The sequence below is a fragment of the Lingula anatina genome, chromosome 1 (genome assembly GCF_051362555.1).
Source record: "Lingula anatina isolate TDL-2025a chromosome 1, LinAna3.0, whole genome shotgun sequence".
NCBI lineage: Eukaryota > Metazoa > Brachiopoda > Lingulata > Lingulida > Lingulidae > Lingula > Lingula anatina.
In genome coordinates, this window is record NC_141767.1 from 71,166,326 (window position 1) to 71,189,271 (window position 22,946).

General features: G+C 38.3%; 2 protein-coding genes across 8 annotated transcripts in view; one reads left to right on the forward strand and one right to left on the reverse strand.

Annotated features, from left to right (window-relative positions):
* Positions 1–7,244, reverse strand: part of LOC106168711 (ubiquitin carboxyl-terminal hydrolase MINDY-1) — a 58,417-nt gene extending 51,173 nt beyond the window's left edge. The window contains exons 1-6 of one of the 3 annotated variants that reach the window (XM_013547873.3): positions 7,089–7,244; positions 5,343–5,512; positions 4,256–5,049; positions 4,016–4,122; positions 3,197–3,387; positions 2,802–2,944 (exon numbers count right to left, since the gene is read on the reverse strand). In XM_013547873.3, the coding sequence (XP_013403327.2) occupies positions 2,802–2,944; positions 3,197–3,387; positions 4,016–4,122; positions 4,256–5,049; positions 5,343–5,436 (1,329 nt within the window). In that variant the 5' untranslated portion in view covers positions 5,437–5,512; positions 7,089–7,244. Of the gene's footprint in view, positions 1–2,801; positions 2,945–3,196; positions 3,388–4,015; positions 4,123–4,255; positions 5,050–5,342; positions 5,513–6,639; positions 6,659–6,707; positions 6,871–7,088 lie in introns of those variants that run through there. The other 2 variants (XM_013547872.2, XM_013547874.2) reach the window with 2 other exon arrangements.
* LOC106168695 (recombining binding protein suppressor of hairless) overlaps positions 6,744–22,946 on the forward strand; it is a 34,954-nt gene continuing 18,751 nt past the window's right edge. For 3 of the 5 annotated variants that reach the window (XM_087015168.1, XM_087015173.1, XM_087015193.1), the window contains exons 1-2: positions 7,414–7,896; positions 18,512–18,860. In XM_087015168.1, the coding sequence (XP_086871294.1) occupies positions 7,867–7,896; positions 18,512–18,860 (379 nt within the window). In that variant the 5' untranslated portion in view covers positions 7,414–7,866. Of the gene's footprint in view, positions 6,806–7,413; positions 7,897–16,848; positions 17,128–18,511; positions 18,861–22,946 lie in introns of those variants that run through there. The other 2 variants (XM_087015180.1, XM_087015188.1) reach the window with 2 other exon arrangements.

Here is a 22,946-nt window from a genome sequence, read left to right on the forward strand (position 1 = left end):
GAAAATGAAGCTTCAGTTATGACGTCCAGGGAGATATTTTACCCAGGAAACTTCAGGCTCGGAACTGGCTACAAAATCAGACTGATAAGATGGAGATGTAGTATTGCCATGTATTGATATACTGAGTGACCAGGAGTCATCACTCACTGGTGTCAGTCAAGATTAAGGATGTGCTCGGCAGAAAATAAATGTTGATTAACAACTCTGTCACTTCAGCAGAATCATATTGTTGGCAGCCGATTTGAAAAATTGGCAACCAGCAAACATCAGAGCTTTTTCAGTTGAGAAAGCTGATTCCATTACAGGGTCAACTATGACATTTTTTTCGATAATTGTTAAGATGAGAAGAAGACCATTTCATTTATTTTCTTGACTATCATGTGATAAAATAATAAAATTTGCACCCTGTTGCTTAAAAGGGTATCTGATGCCATAGTTTCTTTTAAGGCTTTATAATTGTCACATGAGTAGCAGATTACAACAAGACCATCTCACACCAAGTGAGTGAACAAACAACTTTCTACTTCTGAATCACTGAAAAAAAAAAAAAAAACAGAAAAATAAATTGCCTTTTAGTCCAAATATCATCTGTATTACTGAATGAATATTCAAAAATTCAATTATACTTTACAATTGGTTGCTCTATGCTCTAAAGAAGGCATTTCTCTTTGTGATGTATGACCTTTTTCTTCAATCTTAGACCTATCCAGTCTTCACCCTCCTGATCCCATAGACAACAGTTTCTCTCTCCGTCAACTATAATAGATGAGGAAATGAGAAATCCTATCCCCTTATTCCTCTCTCCGTATCACTTTATCTTATCTCTCCTATCACCTTATTTAGCATCCGCAGCCTTTCTATTTAATTTCCTTTTAATCTCCTTACACTAACTTATTTTTTCCACAATCTATCTTTTATCAAACCAGATACATTACATTTTCAAAAGTGCCCATGGTAACTTGAAAACCAAAACTTGACGTATTTCACTGGTTCATTGCCGTAATAAACAGCCATCATGATGGTGGTATCAGAAAACACACTGACTCAAGACCCCAGTCACTCAATGATCTAGTGTCTCAGCAGAATACTTAGGAACAAATCACATCTTCTTCTTGAAGGGAAGTACACTAAATATACCAATAAGACATCAAATATGGGTCCCCAGTGGTCGATACAGTGAGGTAGATATATTCATTACAAAATCCAGGAGTCACTCACAGGGGCCGATTGAGGCCGTCTTCAGGGTCTTCTGGAAGATGGTCAGATTTTCAAGTTTACATTGACGGGTATCTAATTTTTTCTATCAGGAGACGGTCAGAAATGGAGGATGGATCAACAAAGATAATTTGGAAGACTGTCAGAAATTATCTCCGGATCCACCCCTGACTCAGTATGTTGATCCCTCACTCTGAAATAAACTACACTGACCAAAAACGACTAGATGTTTTCCCAAATCTTGACATCTTGTTAACTGACACCATCATTGACCTTTTAAACATCTCATGTCATAGTTTTCTGTACCATGTTTGACTGGCCCTAACATGGTAGAATGCTACAAGGGGTTCTACTACCTTTCACAAGTCCCAATGTACCTATCAAGAAGCTTAGTTCAGGGGACTCCCTTGTATAATAGCATTTCTTCCAAGATGTCACATCTCAAACTGGAGTGGTATAGATAAACTGTACCATTCTATGTGGAAGAGGCCATTACAAACTTACTGAAGTAGAGTTTTTGGCTTTGTTGAATTGAAGATCATATAATTTCTCTATTTCACAGTGAAACAAAAGACAGATTGTGCTAAATGTGAACATTCACAACCAAGCACAATGCACCGCTGTCTCAACTGATGCAATCCTGTCCCTGAGATATTATCACAGTGAGGACATTGTATTTAACCACCTGTTAACAAACCACACCATCTCCTAGGCAGGTGATTCTTGTTCAAATACAAATGAACATGAAGTTAAACAATTAACATTGGTTAACTTTTCTGGTGCAATAAATAAGGTCTTTCATCAAAAATCACCAATTGTTACTTCATACAAATTCTTCTTCATACTGTAGGATCACATCCTTTCCCTTACATCACTTCATTCTAGAAACTGTATGCAGAATACCATAAGGCCTGCTTACGAACTAAATCTCTTGTGGTCTTAACAAAACCTATTTATCATTCACTTTCCTGATCAAACAAAAATGCTACAGTTGTGAGGGTAGTGGTTAAAATACATAACAGAAACTCTAGATAATTTCTAATTCATAATATATAATACTAGATGAAACCTGACATATCAATCATTGAAACATAATAAGAAATTAGTTCAAGATTTATAGAACATCCTTATATACTAAATTCTGTGTGAAAGTCTTATTTCCACACTTATATTAATACAAAATGAAATAATAATTTAAAAAATTAAAGAAAAAAAAAGAAGGGACTGAGTGGTTTGGCATCCAAGGTTGAGGATGTTACCACTGGGCCACCAAACCCTGCTATCTGATGTGGTGTTCCTGACAGTATATGATACCTGTCACACATGCCGAAGCTTTACAGAAATTGTCAAAGGCTAAAAAATGCCTTCAAAATATACTTTTAACAGCTATAATCAAATTCAAACTATGACCACTATCTTCCCACAGTCCTAAGGTATTGCTAACACCTGTTAGTTGTCAACAGATCATTGTGGTTTGGGAGAAAAAAGTGTAAAGAAGACTTCGGATGAACTGCTATTATAATACAGATGGTTAGTAAAAAAACCAACATCAAACTTAAACTCCTTTCTGCTATTTTATCACCAACCTGTTTTTTGTAGATGGTTCCAAAATGGTTGTTCCTGAACATGACAGCTAGCTCGTCATCCTTCAGTGTGGACAGCAACTCACAAAGGCCGTGGTAAGTTAACTGGGAGGCAGTGGTGGTCAGGAAGTTCTCTGCTATCAGTGCTGCAATACAATAACCAACCACTTGCTTCTCACATTAAAAATGACATTATGAAAAATCCTCATTAATTTTGTGCAATTATACTGCTCCATTAGAATGTGATATTTTCAAACAGTGCTTTATTGGTGGGATAAAAGTCAGAGGGAAAACACAAATGATTTTAAATTCAATTCACATTGCAACATCTCTTCCACACATTTACAACTTTTTGAAAAAAAAAAAAAACTCTGTCAAAAATTATTTCAATGACATACCTTCAGTGACCAGCTCCTCCTTGTCTGAGGCTTTCTGAGTGATAATCTTCTCCACTAACTGGTTGTAGCTGAGGTTTCCCACTGCAGACAAAATCTCAGGACTCTCTGGGTCGGGAAGCCAGCCATGATACAGCAGAATATTGAGCAAGTCAAATACTATACACTCCGGTGTATACTCAAAGTCTCTAACGCTGGAATGAAGAGGATGAAATGGAATTAAACAAGGGATTCAAGGAAAATTTTGTCATCATCTACAGTTTCTTTTGAAAAAGTTGGCCTTGTTGCCCCTGTAGTTAACCCAACTTGAGTAATGATTATGAACAAAGTTTGATTCAGAGTGGGTCTTTTTTGACCAAAAAGGCAATTCTCTGGAACATGCAACAATTGGTTTTGCCTGTAGGCCAGAATCAATTCAGATAAGAATAGCTTTCATGATAATTCTTTGAAGAAAGAAACCTAAAAGATACCTACAGTATATATTGAACTGCAAATTTTGATTTTGTCTGACACTTTGAAGAAAATTGTTTTTCTGACTAAAATCATTTATAATTCTTAGACTAATAAACTTTTAAAATCTGAATGTGTCTGAAAAAACATCTAGCCGAGGCAGAAATGAACAGCATTCATGGCTGGCTTTCATAAAATACAGATATAATTTCCCGATATTCTTATATGAATACAAAATGTATCTATAATTTCAAACAGAAATGAAAGGGTGGAAACATGGAAAATATACTTTTTAAAATTAGATGCAATAACTGTAAGTTAAAAATCTCAACCAGCTGACTTTGGCTCAGCCCTTGTTGCTGGGTGGTTTACCCTGTAAACTTGACATTGACATCTAATCCTGTCTGCAGTTTGTGGAACACGGACATTGCATCGTGCATATTCTGCTCATAATTCAGTTGGGCCGATTCTGGGATGTTCTGGAAGGAAACAAAGAACCTTTCTACGTTTGGCCATGATTTCCAAATTAGACATTTAACTTCTTAATATATTCCTTGAAAACATATTGCACTTGGGTTTATTATTACAAGAAAAATTGTGGGTAAAAATTACCTTTGGAGCTTGTTCAAAGACGCAGTCTCCCAGATACTCCATTAGCTGGCCAGACGTTACTATCTCCATCATGGCGGGAAACTTTAACTTATTCCGTAACGATAATACATTGATGATGGAAATAAGAGGACATGGTCCATTATCATTCTGAGTAACAATTCCTATCTTCTTCCCTTTAAACTGGATCCATTTTAAGTGATATATACTTTGGAGTGGAGTTTTTTGGTCCCCATTGGCTTCTGCTGCAGTAGCACCTTCTTGGCTTTCCTTATCAACTGTTGCCATGGCAACATTCTCGCTCTTTGTTAACTGGGATTGTTCATTACAAGGAATATTTACAACTAGCTTTTCATTAGCACTTAGTGTGACATCTTTTGTGTTTCCATTTTCTGAAAATGAAGCATTGGTATTTTCCTGAACACCCGTGACTGCAGCGTCCAGTTGAACTGTGTCTTTACTAGTGGACAATGTGTCAAACATTTCCAGGATCTCCTGCTGGTCAATATGGCCAGTGTGGTCAGCAGTGCTAGCAGAGGACACCGCCGCACCATCACCACTGGGCTCCTTACTCTCATCTTCCTGTGTGACCACAGAGCCAAACCCCTCACACTCCTCTATCTGTTTTACTGGTACAGAACCACTGTCATCATTTGTACTTGGAGGAGGTGGAGGTAATGTCTGCTCACTGGGCTCTGTGGCAATGTGTACTGTATCTGACACTGATGATTTTAAAGCTTCTATCTCAGATACAGCACATGTGTTCTGTTGGACACCATTTTGTTCACCACTTGTTTCTGAAATAAAACAATAAATCTTAAATGATAAAAATGTTAATGATTTCAACAATAATCCTCATTTGGCAGCATAATGTTAGGATATCTCGAAGTTAACTTGTAGAAAGTATATCAGTTATAATAATAAATGATCTATTTCAACTCTTTTCAGTAGCCTTATGTATACCACTAATAGTGGAAAGAGTCCAAGGTTCTCTACAGCATGACTGCCATCTGGTATTTAACATAATCAGATACACTAAGGAGTCCATGTAACAACTGCAGTGAGAAACTCATAACTGAACCAGTGTTACCATGAGGCTGTGCTGGTGCCAGGTTCTCCTCCATCACTGAATTTGAACTCTGTTCACCAGAATGTGCTGTGTGCTTCTCTTTTTCACTCGACATAGGAAAGGTCTGTCAGTGCACTGTGGTGTATTTTTTCTTTTAGTGTCCTATGAAGTAAGTTTGCATCAACACTGATCTGAAAAGCCAAACATATTATTGAAACAGACTAAACCAGGTTCTTTATTTTGCAGTTATTAGTAAAACATGAATGTTTTGTTGGTGCATAATCAGTGTAATCAAGTCTTTACATTATATTGTCATATTTTATCGTCTATCAGTACATTGTATTATATTACATTTTTAACCTGTTATACAGTATATTGTACCTACTAGTACTCATGTTTATTGTACATTGGATTACCATTAACTATCTGCCTATCACATCTGAGCCATACCTTCATATATTGGCAGAATATATAAAATGGTTTGCCAGTAACTGTTACTTACTAGTATTACTAAATTCTGAACCTGGACAGCTTTGCTTATATGAAAATTTACAATAAGCATAACATTTCTTGTTGCCGTGACCATACCGTTCACAACTCGAAAACTGTCTTGGGGTATATAATGTATTTTACTGCACAAATTAATGTGAACAGAAACTAAATTAAGTTGATTTAAACAGAGTAAAACTGAAACTGATAAAAACATAAAACTATATGATCCCAGGAAACCCGTGTCGCTGAAACTGAAAAAGTAAGGACGGGAGCAGAACTTTATACATGTGTGTCATGTGACACAAACACATCTCACTGACTACTCACTATGATCTTTTCTAACATGTAATCACTGCTCGTGTTGCAGTTACACTTATAGGTCAGTATTCAGAAGATGAAATGTAATTTTACACAGTTTACAGTCATGTCACTGTTCTATGCAATGTTTCTATTCACAATAAATTATCAGTATTAAATATGTAAAGGCATTGGGCATTTCACAACATGTACCTCAGTCCATCAGACAAACACACATGTAACAGCTACAGAATCCTTTTTGAGGTTGGTTTAAATAGAAAACAAGTATGGTTACACATAGGAAAATGTACTGCGATCGAGTGCTGGTAATATTTCGTAGAATTTACGAATGTCAGCAATATCTTATAAATAACTAATGTAATAACCGGCCATTAACTTGTGATCAGGCAATGGTTGTAATAATGTCATCTTGGGTTGCCTCCATGTTTACGCTTGTTCTAAGGTAAAACATCTTTAACAGCCTACATCAGTTGAATTTATATGATCACAGCTTCAAGTGTATACCTACAATAAACCGAAATCGGCTTCTATCGCCTGCAGTACAAAAATAATAATGCGGCAACACACGATTCTTACCAGCATCCGCCATTGAAATTACAACTCTCGACAGGTGCGTGGAAGAGCGAGATCAAAACATGCACCAGCTTAACTCGCCATTTTGCTAAGGAGCACAAGTAAGTCAAAGTTTTGCAAACTTTTTAATTCATCCCAGTTTTGGATGGCATTGGCAGTAAGTACGTAAAATGCGCACAATAATAAGTTTATGCACAAAGCCGTAGATCGCTGCTGTTTGATTGCAATGTTTCGGAATCCTCTATCAAGTTTTGGGTGCGATCGCGTAACTGTAAAATGTAAAACCAAATTTTAACGTGTTAAAATATTGAAAGTACATTAAATCTATAATTATTTTGGGACCAGAAATCTCTTTGGAAGTGTATAACATGCCCAGTTTCTTACTGTCGGACTTCTACTTGATTGCTGTGAGTGTTGCCACTTGTTGACTTGCAGTGGTATCGAGGGTTGTAAAATGTTCATATACATGTATAAAGTTAGGGCGGACGGAGGTTTCTGCGCACCCGGCCACCGCCGTTTACCTGAGTATTTAACATGTTCATTCAAAACCAAATCTCTAGCATACGTAGAGTATTATTCTGCTGAATTGCCAATGAATGGCACAGCATAGAGTTAGGATGCTTATATCAAACTTAATTGGTTCAGCTATTATGGTTAGAACACCTGCTCCCCTTATAAGGGAACTACACGGCTTTTTGTCCGTAACTCTGAGGCTGTTCCTTTGTTCACACGCCCACCCCAATTTCTCATAATCTCAAACTTAACTCTGGAAACTTTCCCGAATTTTTCCCTGTGCCAAATTGACTTAAGAAGCCTCTGGCAACTTAGATTAGCTTGGGCCTGGTTTCCAGCAGTATATAGGCTGGTTTAAATTACTAACAAAACAAGCCGTTTCTCACTGGCCTGACCCCAATCATGGGGCAGCCGAGCTGACATTGGAGCACCTCCTCACTATTGTTCTCACGCTGTCAAAGGGTGGCCTATTTTCCCACGAGTGTATATTGCACTCTAGTTAGCCGACTAGGACTTGTTTCTTAATTAGAGTAGATGCACAGTCTCAGGTAGTGTTTATACTTGTATTTCCTGAAATTCTGTGACTTTCTGTGAGCTGTAGAAGAAGTTAGGGGAGAAAGTGTTCTGTTCTCCACCTGAGTGAGGGATCATGAATGAAGCTGAGATTTATATCTCACAGGTGAGTGGCTTTGTTATATGTGGAGACAGAGTAGGGAGGTCTTTGTTTGCTTACTGCCAGCAAGAAAATGCCATTTTCTGTGCCCTCTGAAAATCTACAAACAATGAAGTTACTATATAGATATTTATGTTATTTTTAGACATATCTCTAACTTTTGAGAGATAGTGCTTTGATGCAGTTCCCCATATTGAAAATTTTGTCATATAAATAAACATGCGGTGAAGAAATCCACATTGTGGTTTGTTTTTATACATGAATGTTACTATTTCAAAGTTGTTTTACCTCATAATATTGAATGTGTGTGATAATTCATGTCAATTCTGAAGACTGTTATTTCCTATCCTGACGTAGCCACAAGTTTTCTCTCATTAAAGAAAACCAGGATGTTATTGTACCACCAGCGTAGGCGCTGGCGGTACACATGGTTTTAGTCCCAACCCGTATGTTCCGCCGGCTCCTGCGGCTCCTGCGGCTCCTGCGGCTCCGCCGCCAAGTCACCGTTACCGCTTCTCCTCCTAGACGGTAAGGGCCTCCATACCCATCTCTTGGATTTAGGTCACCTATAATCTCAACTCGTTCCACGTAAAATTTGGGCTTTGTCGGTATTGGGGTCTAGGTGTGGCACTCATTGCAGTGCACCCTTGTCCAAAAATGGCAAAATTAAATGCTAATTATCTCCCCTACGGAAGGAATTATGGGAAAAATTTCTACAGACAGCTTTCCAAAAGTCATATGTGTAGATTTCAAATATGCCCTTGGATTTGACCTTTGACCTTTATTTCAAGGTCAAACGGGCCAAAATTTTCAAAAAAACAAAATTTTTGCTGAAAAAAAAATTATTTGCGGTCTTATTCAGACACCACACAGACTTAACTAATAATATTAATGGAAAGTGTTACCCTTCGGGTCATCTTTCATCTCCGTGAATTTGGGGTCAATCGGTGCATTTTCACGGGAGTAGCGGCCATAAGATATCGAAACTGAAAACTGTCTCTAATTCGGGAACCGTTAATGCTAGACACCCATTCTTTTTTGCATTTTGTAGAGCATGTAAAGCCCAACACTGGAGGTGGTCTCCGTTTTTTTGTATTCCATACGGTTTTCGAGTTACGTTGTATCAAAAAGTACATATTGGTGGTGAAAGCAAAATGTGCAGTACGGTAATGGATAAAAAATTTTGAACTCCCGAAAAATAAAACATAAGGCTTGGCAAAGCAGACAACTTGTGGTCAAAAATGACATTATTTCATCAAATTTGAACATCTGGAACTTCAGAGCACCTCCCATTTCAAGAATTTTGACCAAAATGACCTTTTCTTTATTTTAATTAATTTTTTCTGTAGGAAATTTATGGCACATTATGATAACTCCAAAATTATAACATTTAGTCCCTTATATCTCCAAAACTGGCAGAGATAGGTCCATAGTTACTATTGAAGTTGAATAGGAAGTCATATACTGGCAATCTAAATGTGACCTTAAAATTGACCTTTGACCTACTTTTCACCATGAACTGAACTTTGCAAATTTTGCTTCCTTTTTATCTCCAAAACTGGCAGAGATAGGTCCATAGTTTCTATTGAACTTGAATAGGAAGTCAAATGCTGGCAATCTAAATGTGACCTTAAAATTGACCTTTGACCTACTTTTCACCATGAACTGAACTTTTCAAATTTTGCTTCCCTTTTATCTCCAAAACTGGCAGAGATAGGTCCATAGTCTCTATTGAACTTGAATAGGAAGACATATACTGGCAATCTAAATGTGACCTTAAAATTGACCTTTGACCTACTTTTCACCATGAACTGAACTTTGCAAATTTTGCTTCCCTTTTATCTCCAAAACTGGCAGAGATAGGTCTATAGTCTCTATTGAACTTGAATAGGAAGTCATATACTGGCAATCTACATGTGACCTTAAAATTGACCTTTGACCTACTTTTCACCATGAACTGAACTTTGCAAATTTTGATTCTCTTTTATCTCCAAAACTGGCAGAGATAGGTCCATAGTTACTATTGAAGTTGAATAGGAAGTCATATACTGGCAATCTAAATGTGACCTTAAAATTGACCTTTGACCTACTTTTCACCAAGAACTGAACTTTGCAAATTTTGCTTCCCTTTTATCTCCAAAGTTACGCTGTATCAAAAAGTACATATTGGTGGTGAAAGCAAAATGTGCAGTACGGTAATGGATAAAAAATTTTGAACTCCGGAAAAATAAAACATAAGGCTTGGCAAAGCAGACAACTTGTGGTCAAAAATGACATTATTTCATCAAATTTGAACATCTGGAACTTCAGAGCACCTCCCATTTCAAGAATTTTGACCAAAATGACCTTTATTTTAATTAATTTTTTCTGTAGGAAATTTATGGCACATTATTGTAACTCCAAAATTATAACATTTAGTCCCTTATCTCTCCAAAACTGGCAGAGATAGGTCCATAGTTACTATTGAAGTTGAATGGGAAGTCATATACTGGCAATCTAAATGTGACCTTGAATTTGACCTTTAACCTACTTTTCATCATGAACTGAACTTTGCAAATTTTGCTTCCCTTTTATCTCCAAAACTGGCAGAGATAGGTCCATAGTCTCTATTGAACTTGAATAGGAAGTCATATACTGGCAATCTACATGTGACCTTAAAATTGACCTTTGACCTACTTTTCACCATGAACTGAACTTTGCAAATTTTGCTTCCTTTTTATCTCCAAAACTGGCAGAGATAGGTCCATAGTCTCTATTGAAGTTGAATAGGAAGTCATATACTGGCAATCTTAAAGTGACCTTAAAATTGACCTTTGACCTACTTTTCACCATGAACTGAACTTTGCATATTTTGCTTCCCCTTTATCTCTAAAACTGGCAGAGATAGGTCCATAGTTACTATTAAACATGAATAGGAAGTCATATACTGGCAATCTAAGTGTGACCTTGAAATTGACCTTTGACCTACTTATTATCATGAACTGAACTCTGCTAATTTCTTTCTCTTTTAACTCCAAACCTGGCAGAGATAGGCCCATAGTTACTATTGAAGTTGAATAGGAAGTCATATACTGGCAATTTACTGTGACCTTGGAATTGACCTTTGACCTACCTTACGATGAACTTAACTTTGATCGTACCATTTTTAGTAATATATATATTTTTTGCATATTTTGAAAATTCTTGTTGATTGCATTTTTACAGCTTGTCAAGCACAAGACTGGTGGCTGTGTTCCTTATTTTGTATATGTGGGGGTCTATACGAATGCGCTTGCTCCAGCTGGTGGTACAATATTCGGAGGCGGTATCGCCTCTCTGATCCTCTAGTTTTAGGAATGATATCACTTGACAGATATCACCCATCATAGTTTGATATTTTTTTTATAGTTGTGAGATATTTCTGGTTTTTAAAAATCCATTAAAAATTTTTGAAGTGTTTGTTCTATAGAGGTTGACCTAAATTTTATTGATAGAAGATAAACATGCTGTCAGCAGTGCATGACTGTTGTTTTCTCAACCCACTGATTATCCCTGTGTTATTAAGTCATACAGAATTATTCTACTAGTTTTACAGTGATTTTCATATATCCTTTATGCTGTTGATGAATACCTGAAAATAGTTTCCAAAAAATATAAGTTCATTTTAATGGGGTAATATATATTTTAATATTACTATTAGTCATTCTGTTAGTAATGATATAAAAATGAATAAACCCTTTTGTAAATATTTCAAAGGTAGGTAAATGAACATGAATATGATAACATGTATTTAAATATTAGTCATTCCCTTGGTAATAGAAATATATGGCTGCATTGCCTGACCAAACCCATTGTGCATAAGATGTTCAGTTTTCTCAGTCAACTCTGGCTATTATAAACTTATAGAGAAGATTACATTTACAGAGGGATTTTATGTGCATAGCATCAGTGATAATCACCTGCAGCATTTTGACAGATTTCAGACAACTTCGTGGTCTAGTTTTAAAAAGAGTTGCCTAGTCTGCTCACGATATAGTTCAAGCGTTTCCTTTGAGTTACAAAAACGGAATGACTGTAAAAACAACAATTTTGTTTGATTCTGTATTCGGTGTGTTTTATTGGCCTCTAACCTTCTGACTAAACTGAGCTTTTTGAAATTCTATTGATGTCTGCTATGGGAACCATATGGCTAAGATTCCTCCTGCATATGTGCTGTCTGTGGAAAACATGTGTTAGAAAAAATACAGAGCTGAGGTTAGAAGTTACAGAATATCCTGTTTATGAAGAGATTATCTATGGCTGGCTGGAGCCCAAAACTTTTACCACTGGTTTGTGTCGTTAGTTTGATAGAATGGGTGATTATATAATGTTGAATAAATGAGTATATAATGAGTTTGTTACATGACTAAGTGCAATATTGTTTTTGTATTTAACACAAAGTCAGACTCGAATGGTGAAAACTAGTTAAATATTTAAATACTTCATTGTTGAAGATGCTATTGTAATCAGCCCCAAATTATCTCAAAGTTGTAATCTTTCCATGAAATATGCTGTCTTTTAAGATTGTAAAACTGAAGAGTTCCTGATAATTATATCTTATCTTAATTATTAACTAGGTGTATATTATAGCAGGTTATGTTTTCTGTGGCATGTTATACTTTAGTTTGATAAAACACCCTGTGATACAGGTTTGTTTACAGTATTTGAGACCAATCCATATGCTTGATGTCTTGGTGTGAAGAGTGGTCAAACATTTTAGATACTGCTACAACCAGGATACATTGTTGTGGAGATTAGTCAGATTGATTGTCATTCAAAAGGGCTTGATACAAATCTTGTACTGGTGAAGCAGATGTATTCAGATCACTGGTATCCTACCTGCTAAGTGGTGTCCTGTACTGCAGTCTATAGTAAGGTAGATTATGAATACAGACCAGAATTCATGGAGGAAAGAAAGGCTTATCAATAATCCCCTGTCTAGGGTCATGTCAGTCTTTGTGCCCAGGAAGACTGGGGACATTTTGGATTTCTGTTAAAAACATCAAAATCCACAAAGACTTAGGAGTATCCCATGAATCTGTTTGATCACACTTTGATAAATTTTTCCCTCAATGTCCAATGTCATCATCATATTGTTCATTCTTTTAAAACGTAAAAAAAAAAAACTTTATTATCCATCTCTGGTCATTTTATACCTCTGTGTACTGAACATGGCTTGAACTTTTTTTGTGCTAAAAGAAAAAAAAAAAAGGAAAAAATGGTGACTTTAAAGAGATTTTTTAAAAACCTTTTGAAAAAATGTGAAGGAATGAAGATCCTATGAAAGCATAAAAAGGTTTAGAAATCCATTTGAATGGAAAATACAGCTCACCATTTTGTATTTTATTTAACTAGCAGTATTATTGTATTTCCTAACACAAATATACATTTTAATTCTATCCATGTATCTTGTTAGTACATAAATGCTTGCCACATAATAAAAGAGAAGAAAAGTTAGGTATATTTCCTTACTGTTTCTGTAACAATTAATGAATTACATAAAACAATTGATTCAAGGGATACATCCACCTGTGACTGGTCTGGTACAATCAGGGACTTGTTAAATGCTCTCCTAGAACAATAGGCGACAGGCTGGAATAACAGCAGCCTCTAATTGATAAGGGAAGTGGACTGCATGTGTGCCGCTGCGCCACTGCTGCCTCTCTCTGTTCAACAGCTAGAAAAAAAAGATAAGTTGCTAATTCCTACAGCTATTTGTTTTTGAGTTGGGCTACTTACAAGAATAATTCTACCGTAAACATGGGCTCTTTTACCCATGAACTAATGAACTGCGGCTCTTTTCACATCAATCAGTATACTTAATAATGGTACACTTCTACTGGTACATTACAGGAGGTTCTAATATCATTCTGTAATTACACTAAGGGTGTATTTCCGGAGATTTAGATCGATCCAGGGATTAAGATTTAGATCGACCTAATTCCCTGGGGGTTCACGCTAAATTGCAGTCAGCCGAGCGCACACCATAGTTAATTACCCCCTTACAGCTTTTAGTAGGTGGGACAGACGCTTAAGCCAGCTAAGCTGACAGTAATCAAGTGAGACTCCCCACAGGGATAGATCGATCTAAAATCTATGGAACTGGGGTCTAAAAGTGTACTGGTACACCTTTAATCAACAAAGCAAACTGTTCGATTTGTTAAATCCCTTAGGATTTCTTCCTCTTATTTCTTAATAAGCCAGAAAGAAAGTTTAGAGTAGCCTATTCTTTAATGTAATTTAGTTGGCTCTGCATGATGTAGTGCCTTCTTGAAGTATACACAGTCAACACAGTAGACTTCCTGGCAGCATTTGCTGTTGCTGCCTTCATTGTTGACCCAGGAGTGTGTTAGTTGTGTCAGTGAATGTGTTAGTTGTCTTGATAGAACACTGGCCTGTGATTGCTACATATTGTATGTATCAGTGTGTGAGTTCTATTAGTGGAACATCTTTTTCCAGCCTATTAGAGCTCATGTCACCTTTCAGAATGGTGGAAATTTTTACATTTGCCACCCCCCAAAAGATTCAGTTTTTGTCTTTATTGGCTTTCATATAGCTGGTAAATTGATCCTCAGTATTTCAGTTTGCACTCATCTCATGGATACTCATTATATTTTGATTTTAGACATTTTATTGTAACCTAAGTCTAGAGCCCACAGCAATTTTTGTTTTTCAGTTGTCAGAGTTTTGGTTCTTCCCCTTGGTACATTGGTTTATTTGTACAAAGGGTTATTCAATGATATTCTTGATCACTATGTCAGCAGCACTGAGTTGGTTCCTTAAATAATGGAGCGGGATCATCCTGGCCCGTATGGTGGCATTCAGTTACTCTGTAGATATGTATAATTTCTCTGTCCTGATCACCTCTGTGTCATCTGCCTTGACACCGTGATACTTGATGTCTCCAGTCTGTCAGGTAGCTGACTCTTTTGGACTTTCTTCATCACTGCAGACGTCTAGTATTGATCAGAGGGGGGTGGAGGGTCCCCTTCATTTAACACACCCTCTCTGCAGGGTGAAGTTTTGAAAAGATACTTTGTTTTGGATCATTTTTTGCTATAGTGATTAGAAGAAACATGAATCTATAAGTCTTGGTGTTCCTCTTCCCTCCTTTTTAGAAGCAAGCAGTGGCGGGGGGTGGGGGGGGGGGGGTCTGCTGGTTTGTTTTGGAAAGGGAGAGGGACTTTGGCTAGAGTTATGTAGGATGAGGGAAAGAAGAGCTGTGATGTCAGTACAATGATGGCCCCAGGGCATACTGAGCTGCAGGTTAACAGTTGATTGTCAGATTTGTTCTTCTCTTCTTGAAAATTGTGATTTACAAAATGTTGTGTTGTCAATTATGATAATGATGTATATGAAACTTGAGTAATAAAGAAAGAACATTCCACCCAGGACAAAAATGTTTAGTTAAAGGTGTCAGTCTCCTGTGTCAGTGTGTCTCATGTTTATTTTCAGTCAGGGTGTTGGTAGTAGCATTATAACACATCTCCTACCATTGTATTACCATTTTGTATACTTCTTGTAGCAAAGAGAACTTGCTTTGATACAGATGGGATGAAATGTTTTTGAAATAGAATTGAGGATTTCACACTGTTGGATTGTAAACTCAATTGCAGTTAGACATTTGTGGCTAATCAGGTTCTGTATTTTTTTACCCATTTCTTTGTTTTCTCTTTTATTTTAGATAAATGCCAATTAAGATTAAGATAATTTTATTTGTATTTATTAAAAGGATCTCCCTTGAGAGTCAACTTTTCCTAGAATGTGATTCAGTGCACAACTGTATTTTTTAAACTCATTTATTAAGTTTTCATAGTTTTTATGTTCAGTCTACAGTTAGACCAAGGTTTATGATATGGCATTCTTATAACTGTTATGATAACACTAATGATGTTTTTAAAAATCTTAGTAAAATACAGATTGTAGTCTGGTGACAGTGTATAATAATTCCAGCACATTGAGCAGCTTTAGTGTTGACCATGTAGTCAGGGGAGGGAAGCAGGGTGTACTGGGGGCCTTTAGACAGATCATCCCTTACCCAAAGCCTCTTTTGACCAGAGTGCTTGGCATGTTTGTAATATACACATTAAGTAAGCCATAATAACACCATCTCAAAGGCTAACCAGGTAAGCTTTATGCTCAGAATTAGAAGCATATATTTTCAGTGGCAATACAAGTTTGTATGTGATTTTGTAAGATGCATTACAAGCGGGAGTGAAAATAAGATATTGAGCCAATTCATTGAGTTTTCAGTAAAGTGCTTAGTCAGATGTCTTTGGTATTTTACAATAACAAGTGCTTCTGTTTGGAATTCTCGAAATGATTTCAGCAGTGGGAGATGACTGTTGATATTCTCTGCAGGTCCTAGCACCACCTCCATTGTACAGCCAGTGGGTAAGGTGTGCACGGCCCTGCTCTGGGGGATAATTTACACGCACGCATGTTAATGTTTTTGACAGCTCTTTGACAGAGTGAGGTGAGGATCTTGTCTTTTTTTTTTATCATCTCTTGTTCCTGTGTTAGGATGTTCCTGATAGCTAGTCCAGTGGTAGTAGTCATGCAGTAACAGAAGGGAGAAGAGAGGTGATGTTGGACTCTCATAGCTCGGGCTTCTATAGCTCTTTAGGTGTGCAGAGTTATAGCAATCTGAACTCTTCTAGCTCAGGCTTAAAGTGCTGGACGTGCAGAAGTTTGAATATATATTAATTTAGAGATTAATATTACTATGGAGTGTAGCAGTGTAATCCTCTGGAGCGTGCCCACTATGACAGTACTGAGGAGAGCAGTAATAAAAGAGTTCATCCAACATTTAGTATGGCTGTTTTACTGGTCTCTTTTTAGGCCCCCTTTTTACTGAAAGTTCTTGGCTCTTGAAAAAAATCATATCTGTATAGAATTTGATGCTTGAATATAGAGGCATTTATATTAGACTACAAAAAAAGCTGTTTTAGTATTTGTGTGTGTGTGCGTGTATGTGTTGTGTGTACCAGATTTGCCTGCCTTCCACTCTAACAGCTGGTATAAATCTCTCCCTGTGACTCAAGTCATCCACTCTAGTACCAGTACACTACTCTCAGTGGTGCTGGCCGTGGATACACATTTCTACAGCAGGGAGACTGGTATAAACTAGGGCACACGGCTCCAGGTTGTTCTATAAGCCAGGCAGCCTGCAGGTGACTTGTCTGTACTTCCTGATGGCTGCAGGAGGACAGGCCAGTGGTAGGTGATAGGGGAGTGGGGGGGGGGGGGACTAAAACTGGACAGGTCATTGGCCTCATTCAGAATAGGGGACTAACTAGTCTGAGGGTCAAATATGACCAACCCACTTGGATACCTCCCCACGGAGAATCTAATCAGTGTCTATTAGCGGATTAGACGGCAAGCTTTGTAGTGGGTCGCCATATTTGACCCTTGGACTTGTTAGTCCCCTATTCTGAATGGGGCCTTAGAGGTAGTACTGATAGCTATTTGGGGATGATCGGGAAATTTCACTGCCATGGAATGTAAGACACTATGCACATTTACCTGGAGTTCTCATTGAGTTTGTAAGTTATCGCTGCAGTACATTGTAGAATTGTTTTTTACATCATTTGCTATGAATCGTATGGTTAATGTTGGAAGGTATCACAAGAAATGTTTTTTGTCCTTCTGCCAGGATATGTTCAGTTTAGTGAGGAATTGAAAAAAATAATTGGCCACATTACAAAATGATTGACATTTTATAAGACTTTTTATAGAATTGTAATTTTAAGTGGTATAGTTTTTAAAATGGAAAATTCACAGATTCATAGAGCTAGGATGCCTGTTTTTCATGCAGAATAAGTTATTTTTAAGCAAAGGGAACTTGATTAATTTGCCTTTCATCATATCCCAACAAGTGGCACAGGGAAAGACAAGAGGAGGGCAGATGAGATTACGAGAGATGACGGCCACTCTGCTACAGGACGAGGATTTTGTGTAGTGGGATGTGTAATATGAATACACAGACTTCATGTACTTGCCTCCATACATGTTGACCTGTAAGAGCAGAGAAAAGCCTGTTTTGTCAAGTTTTATTAATTTGACAAAAAGGGTTCTATGTCAGAAGAGGGGGGTGTGTGATGAATGTGCTTGGTTCTTACTCTGTAGGATCAGCTGGTTTGTATTGTGTGTGCCCCTATACTTACTGAGCACTGCAGCCATATATTTTTGCCTCTTCAATTTTTCTCCTCAAAAAACCACCAGATTTCAGTGAGTATTGTGACTGTGGTTGTGGTTGAACAAAGCTGAGGCAGGCAGAGAGAGGGGTTATTTGGCAGTGTGTAGAGGGACCTCAGCGTGTGTGCCAGTGGGTAATGAGGCTTGCTAGGGCACCTGCCCTGATACTCTCCTCCTCCCCTAACACTGGGCTCTGCTTGAAAAAAAAAAGACTTGCTTAGAGAAAAAAAATAGAGCACCAAGTTAAATGATTCAGGCCTGCACAGTGCCATAAATGACACAGAGGTCCTGTGCAGTACTGCAGGGCTTGCAGTAGGGCATTAATATTCTGCACCAACAGTGAGCTACACAAGAAAACCTGGAGGCAGTCTTAGTTCTGACCCTTTTCCTGCATTTTATATTCTAGGGCCGCTATGGATATACCATTGGTGCCAACCTCAACCGTGACGATCATATTCATAGCTACTTAGACTCCCAGCAGCAGCAGCATGTTGCCTGTGCTAACATTATCGCTGAAGAACTGATTTATCAGGCCACGGACAGCAAGTTCACGGAGGATGGCTATGTCAAGATGAACAGAGAGACAGCCAGTCAAAATGGCCGCAGAGGGGGGTACGAAAACCCTATGGATTTATCACGAAGGACAGAGATGAACGGACACGTTGGCCATAGTTATGAGCAAAGGGATCAAAGTTATATAAATCATAATTCAGTTTCTTCCTCAGTGAGTGTGGCCATTCCGGACCAGTCCCATGGTAAGTACAACTAGGGGTTGAAGTTTCAGTCTGTTGAGTATCAGAATGTAAACTTGAGTTTTCTAATCCATCCAATTTATTAGTTAATTTATATGGTTAAAAGACATAAATGTGCAGCCTGAAAAATGAGATGAACTTCACTTGACACTGGCGGGGAACCCTCTCTGTAGTCAACCATAAGATTGAGGTCACTATGTGAAGGAGGAAAGTATCTGAAAAAACTACTGACAGATGGGAATTGAGAATTGTGTTTCACCTTGGTTTTTAATCTTAGTCAAGTTCTGATTTTATTCAAAAGAGGTATGAAGCAATGCTTCTTAATAAAAAAAAATTTCAGATCATAAAAGAATGAAAATATGTAAATTTATTTTGCAATTATTATTTTTTTCCAAAACCACTCTGGTCGCCTGTATGATTCACATTGGCCCCAATATGCAGTTTATAGCAGTTCATCAAGTTTATTACTGTATAAAATATTTAAAAATATCATTTTATTTATGATGATAAAGTGCAAGTCATCTTTACTCCTCCAATCCTCTAAAATTAGTACCTGATGATTAATACAGGCTTCATATATATTTGTTTTGGTTTTCATTTTGTATAACATATAAACAATGTTCTGTCTTTTAAATGCAGCTTTTAAAAAACTTAAGTTGAGATATATTTAGGTTTGAAATTGGGGATATTTAGATGTCTCTCTTGTAGGTGTCAATCCAATTACATCAAAAATTTGTCTGTTTTGAGAACTTTTGACAAGGACTTGTGATAGGAGAGAAATAGCTTTCACTTTTCAAGTTCCTTTTCAACTTCAGAACTGTGCACTATTGGTGAAAAGGGGTTGAATTTGAAAGATTAAGGTTGTTGTTTTAGTTGAACTAACATATATTGCTTTAATCCAAAACTTGAACTCATGCATACTGATCAGATTTCTGTGGGGACTGGATTTTAAGTCATCAAATGAAAGAGTTCCTTCAGTGGCAATAAAATTAATATAGCCATAGTGTGTGTGTATATGGATGTGACCCCTGTCCTGTGTATATATGAGTGTGACCCCTGTCCTGTGTGTGTATACAGATGTGACCCCTGTCCTGTGTGTGTATATGGATGTGATCCCTGTCCTGTGTGTGTACGGATGTGACCCCTGTCCTGTGTGTATATGGATGTGACCCCTGTCCTGTGTGTGTATACAGATGTGACCCCTGTCCTGTGTGTGTATATGGATGTGACCCCTGTCCTGTGTGTGTATATGGATGTGATCCCTGTCCTGTGTGTATACGGATGTGATCCCTGTCCTGTGTGTATACGGATGTGACCCCTGTCCTGTGTGTGTATACGGATGTGACCCCTGTCGTGTGTGTGTGTATACGGATGTGACCCCTGTCCTGTGTGTGTATACGGATGTGATCCCTGTCCTGTGTGTATACGGATGTGACCCCTGTCCTGTGTGTATATGGATGTGATCCCTGCCCTGTGTGTATATGGATGTGACCCCTGTCCTGTGTGTATACGGATGTGACCCCTGTCCTGTGTGCAGTATATGAATGTGACCCCTGTCCTGTGTGTATACGGATGTGACCCCTGTCCTGTGTGTATATGGATGTGACCCCTGTCCTGTGTGTATACGGATGTGACCCCTGTCCTGTGTGTATACGGATGTGACCCCTGTCCTGTGTGTATATGGATGTGATCCCTGTCCTGTGTGTATATGGATGTGATCCCTGTCCTGTGTGTATATGGATGTGACCCCTGTCCTGTGTGTATACGGATGTGACCCCTGTCCTGTGTGTATATGGATGTGATCCCTGTCCTGTGTGTATATGGATGTGATCCCTGTCCTGTGTGTATATGGATGTGATCCCTGCCCTGTGTGTGTGTGTGTATACGGATGTGATCCCTGTCCTGTGTGTGTATATGGATGTGACCCCTGTCCTGTGTGTGTGTGTGTGTGTGTATACGGATGTGATCCCTGTCCTGTGTGTGTATACGGATGTGACCCCTGTCCTGTGTGTATACGGATGTGATCCCTGTCCTGTGTGTGTATACGGATGTGATCCCTGCCCTGTGTGTATATGGATGTGACCCCTGTCCTGTGTGTGTATACGGATGTGATCCCTGTCCTGTGTGTGTATACGGATGTGACCCCTGTCCTGTGTGTATATGGATGTGATCCCTGTCCTGTGTGTATACGGATGTGACCCCTGTCCTGTGTATATACAGATGTGATCCCTGTCCTGTGTGCATACGGATGTGACCCCTGTCCTGTGTGTATATACGGATGTGACCCCTGTCCTCTGTGTGTATACGGATGTGACCCCTGTCCTGTGTGTATATACGGATGTGACCCCTGTCCTGTGTGTATATGGATGTGACCCCTGTCCTGTGTGTACATATGGATGTGACCTGTCTTATTCCTGCAATGTTGTTTGACTGCTACATTTCCTGTCTTCCACAAAAAGTCACCCTCTCTGAGCGTTACTGAGCCTTGCATCAACCACTCTCCATAGCTGACAACATATCACAGGTGCAGTGCTGTGTGCACTCCACTGCTCCCTGGCTGGCAGTGACTGCTGTATACAGACACAGAGCAGAGAGTACACATATACACAGTCTACAGATATAGTACAGTGGGTGCACAGCCTGTATCTCCCAGTACCTTAGTGTTAGATAACAAGACCACCCCTAGCTATCGCACAGTGCCACCTATCTGGGCTTGTCTTGGGCCCAGAGCTGGGGCCCCTGGTGGCATGTTCTACCTAGTCGTGACAGGCAGGCTGGGAGATGTATTTGAAATGGTGGATCAAATATAGGAAGAGAACAATTCTGTGTGATTGTGACAAAATCATTAACTGTTGTTGATAAACCCTGGTTGCCGAGTGCTCTAGTAGTGGCAATGAGCAAATCAGGTGCAAAACTGAGGGTCATTGTGTGAGTTATTACTCCTACAGGGAATTCTTGGTTTTGTGAAGAATTTTTCTGTATGCTGCCCATCTTTATACAGACCAAAAGTAATCTGTGTATATATTGAAATAAAATATTCAGTTAAGAATTGCCTGTATGTGATTTGAGGTTTTTGTTGATGAACTGAGCCTCTGATGAAGTCGTTGAGTTAGTGCCTTACTGTGTGATGCCCTGATAGATACAGTGTTTCTGAAGTCAAGAATTGAGGGAAGTTTTTTTTTTTTTGTTTTGTTTTGTTTCAGGGCCGAGTAAGGATTAAGGAGAACCATTCATCCACTTTCCTATCCATTTCTTTTTACATGATACTGTGATCATGTGGAATATACCCCCCCCCCCCCTCACTGTGTAACACAATGATAGAAGTTTGCATGTTGAAAGGTGGAATTACAATTATAATTCAGATTGCTTGTGGAAAGAGCTTTGAGGAGTAAATACTAGTTTTTTTTATTTTTAGAGTACTAGTAATAGGAAAATGGCTCCATATTCTCATTAATGGCAAAATTCCTGGATTAGGATTGACACACTAGCACATATGTATTAATACTAAATGAACAGAGTTATTAGCAGATTACATAGTTATCACGCTGGTCAAGGTGGATTAAAGAGGATTAGCCAGTTCTACTGGACAGTGGTCAGCTCTGTGTATCCAGACCTGGTTCCCACAGGTGTAGAGTTCTGGGCAGTATCCTCTCCACTGCCTGTCTGTCTGCTCACGGAAATAATTCAATAAAACAATAAGCCATTTGCCACTTGTGAATGGAGGGCTTGGCGTGCTTGTGACTTTGATGAACAGCTGTCTTTTGGCAGGGAGAGTGGAGTTGAAAGTTTTTTTTTTTTTTTTTGTATTTCATTGATGTCTGGGAATCCTTTCATAGTAGATTTGAATTCTCAGACAATGAACCTTGCTTTAAGAACTAGTTCCAGAAGCCTTTTTTGTAGGCTGCATAAGGGATGTTTTTTTCTCTGAAAAATGCAGAAAAGTTATTACTGATGTTTGGCTTAAAGACCCCATGTTTGCCACATTTAACCCCCCCCCCCCCCCCCCCCCACACACACACACACTGATGTAGCCAAGTATAAGCCTGACCGCATGGTTTATGTTTGGCAAAATTTAATGACAATAGGAGA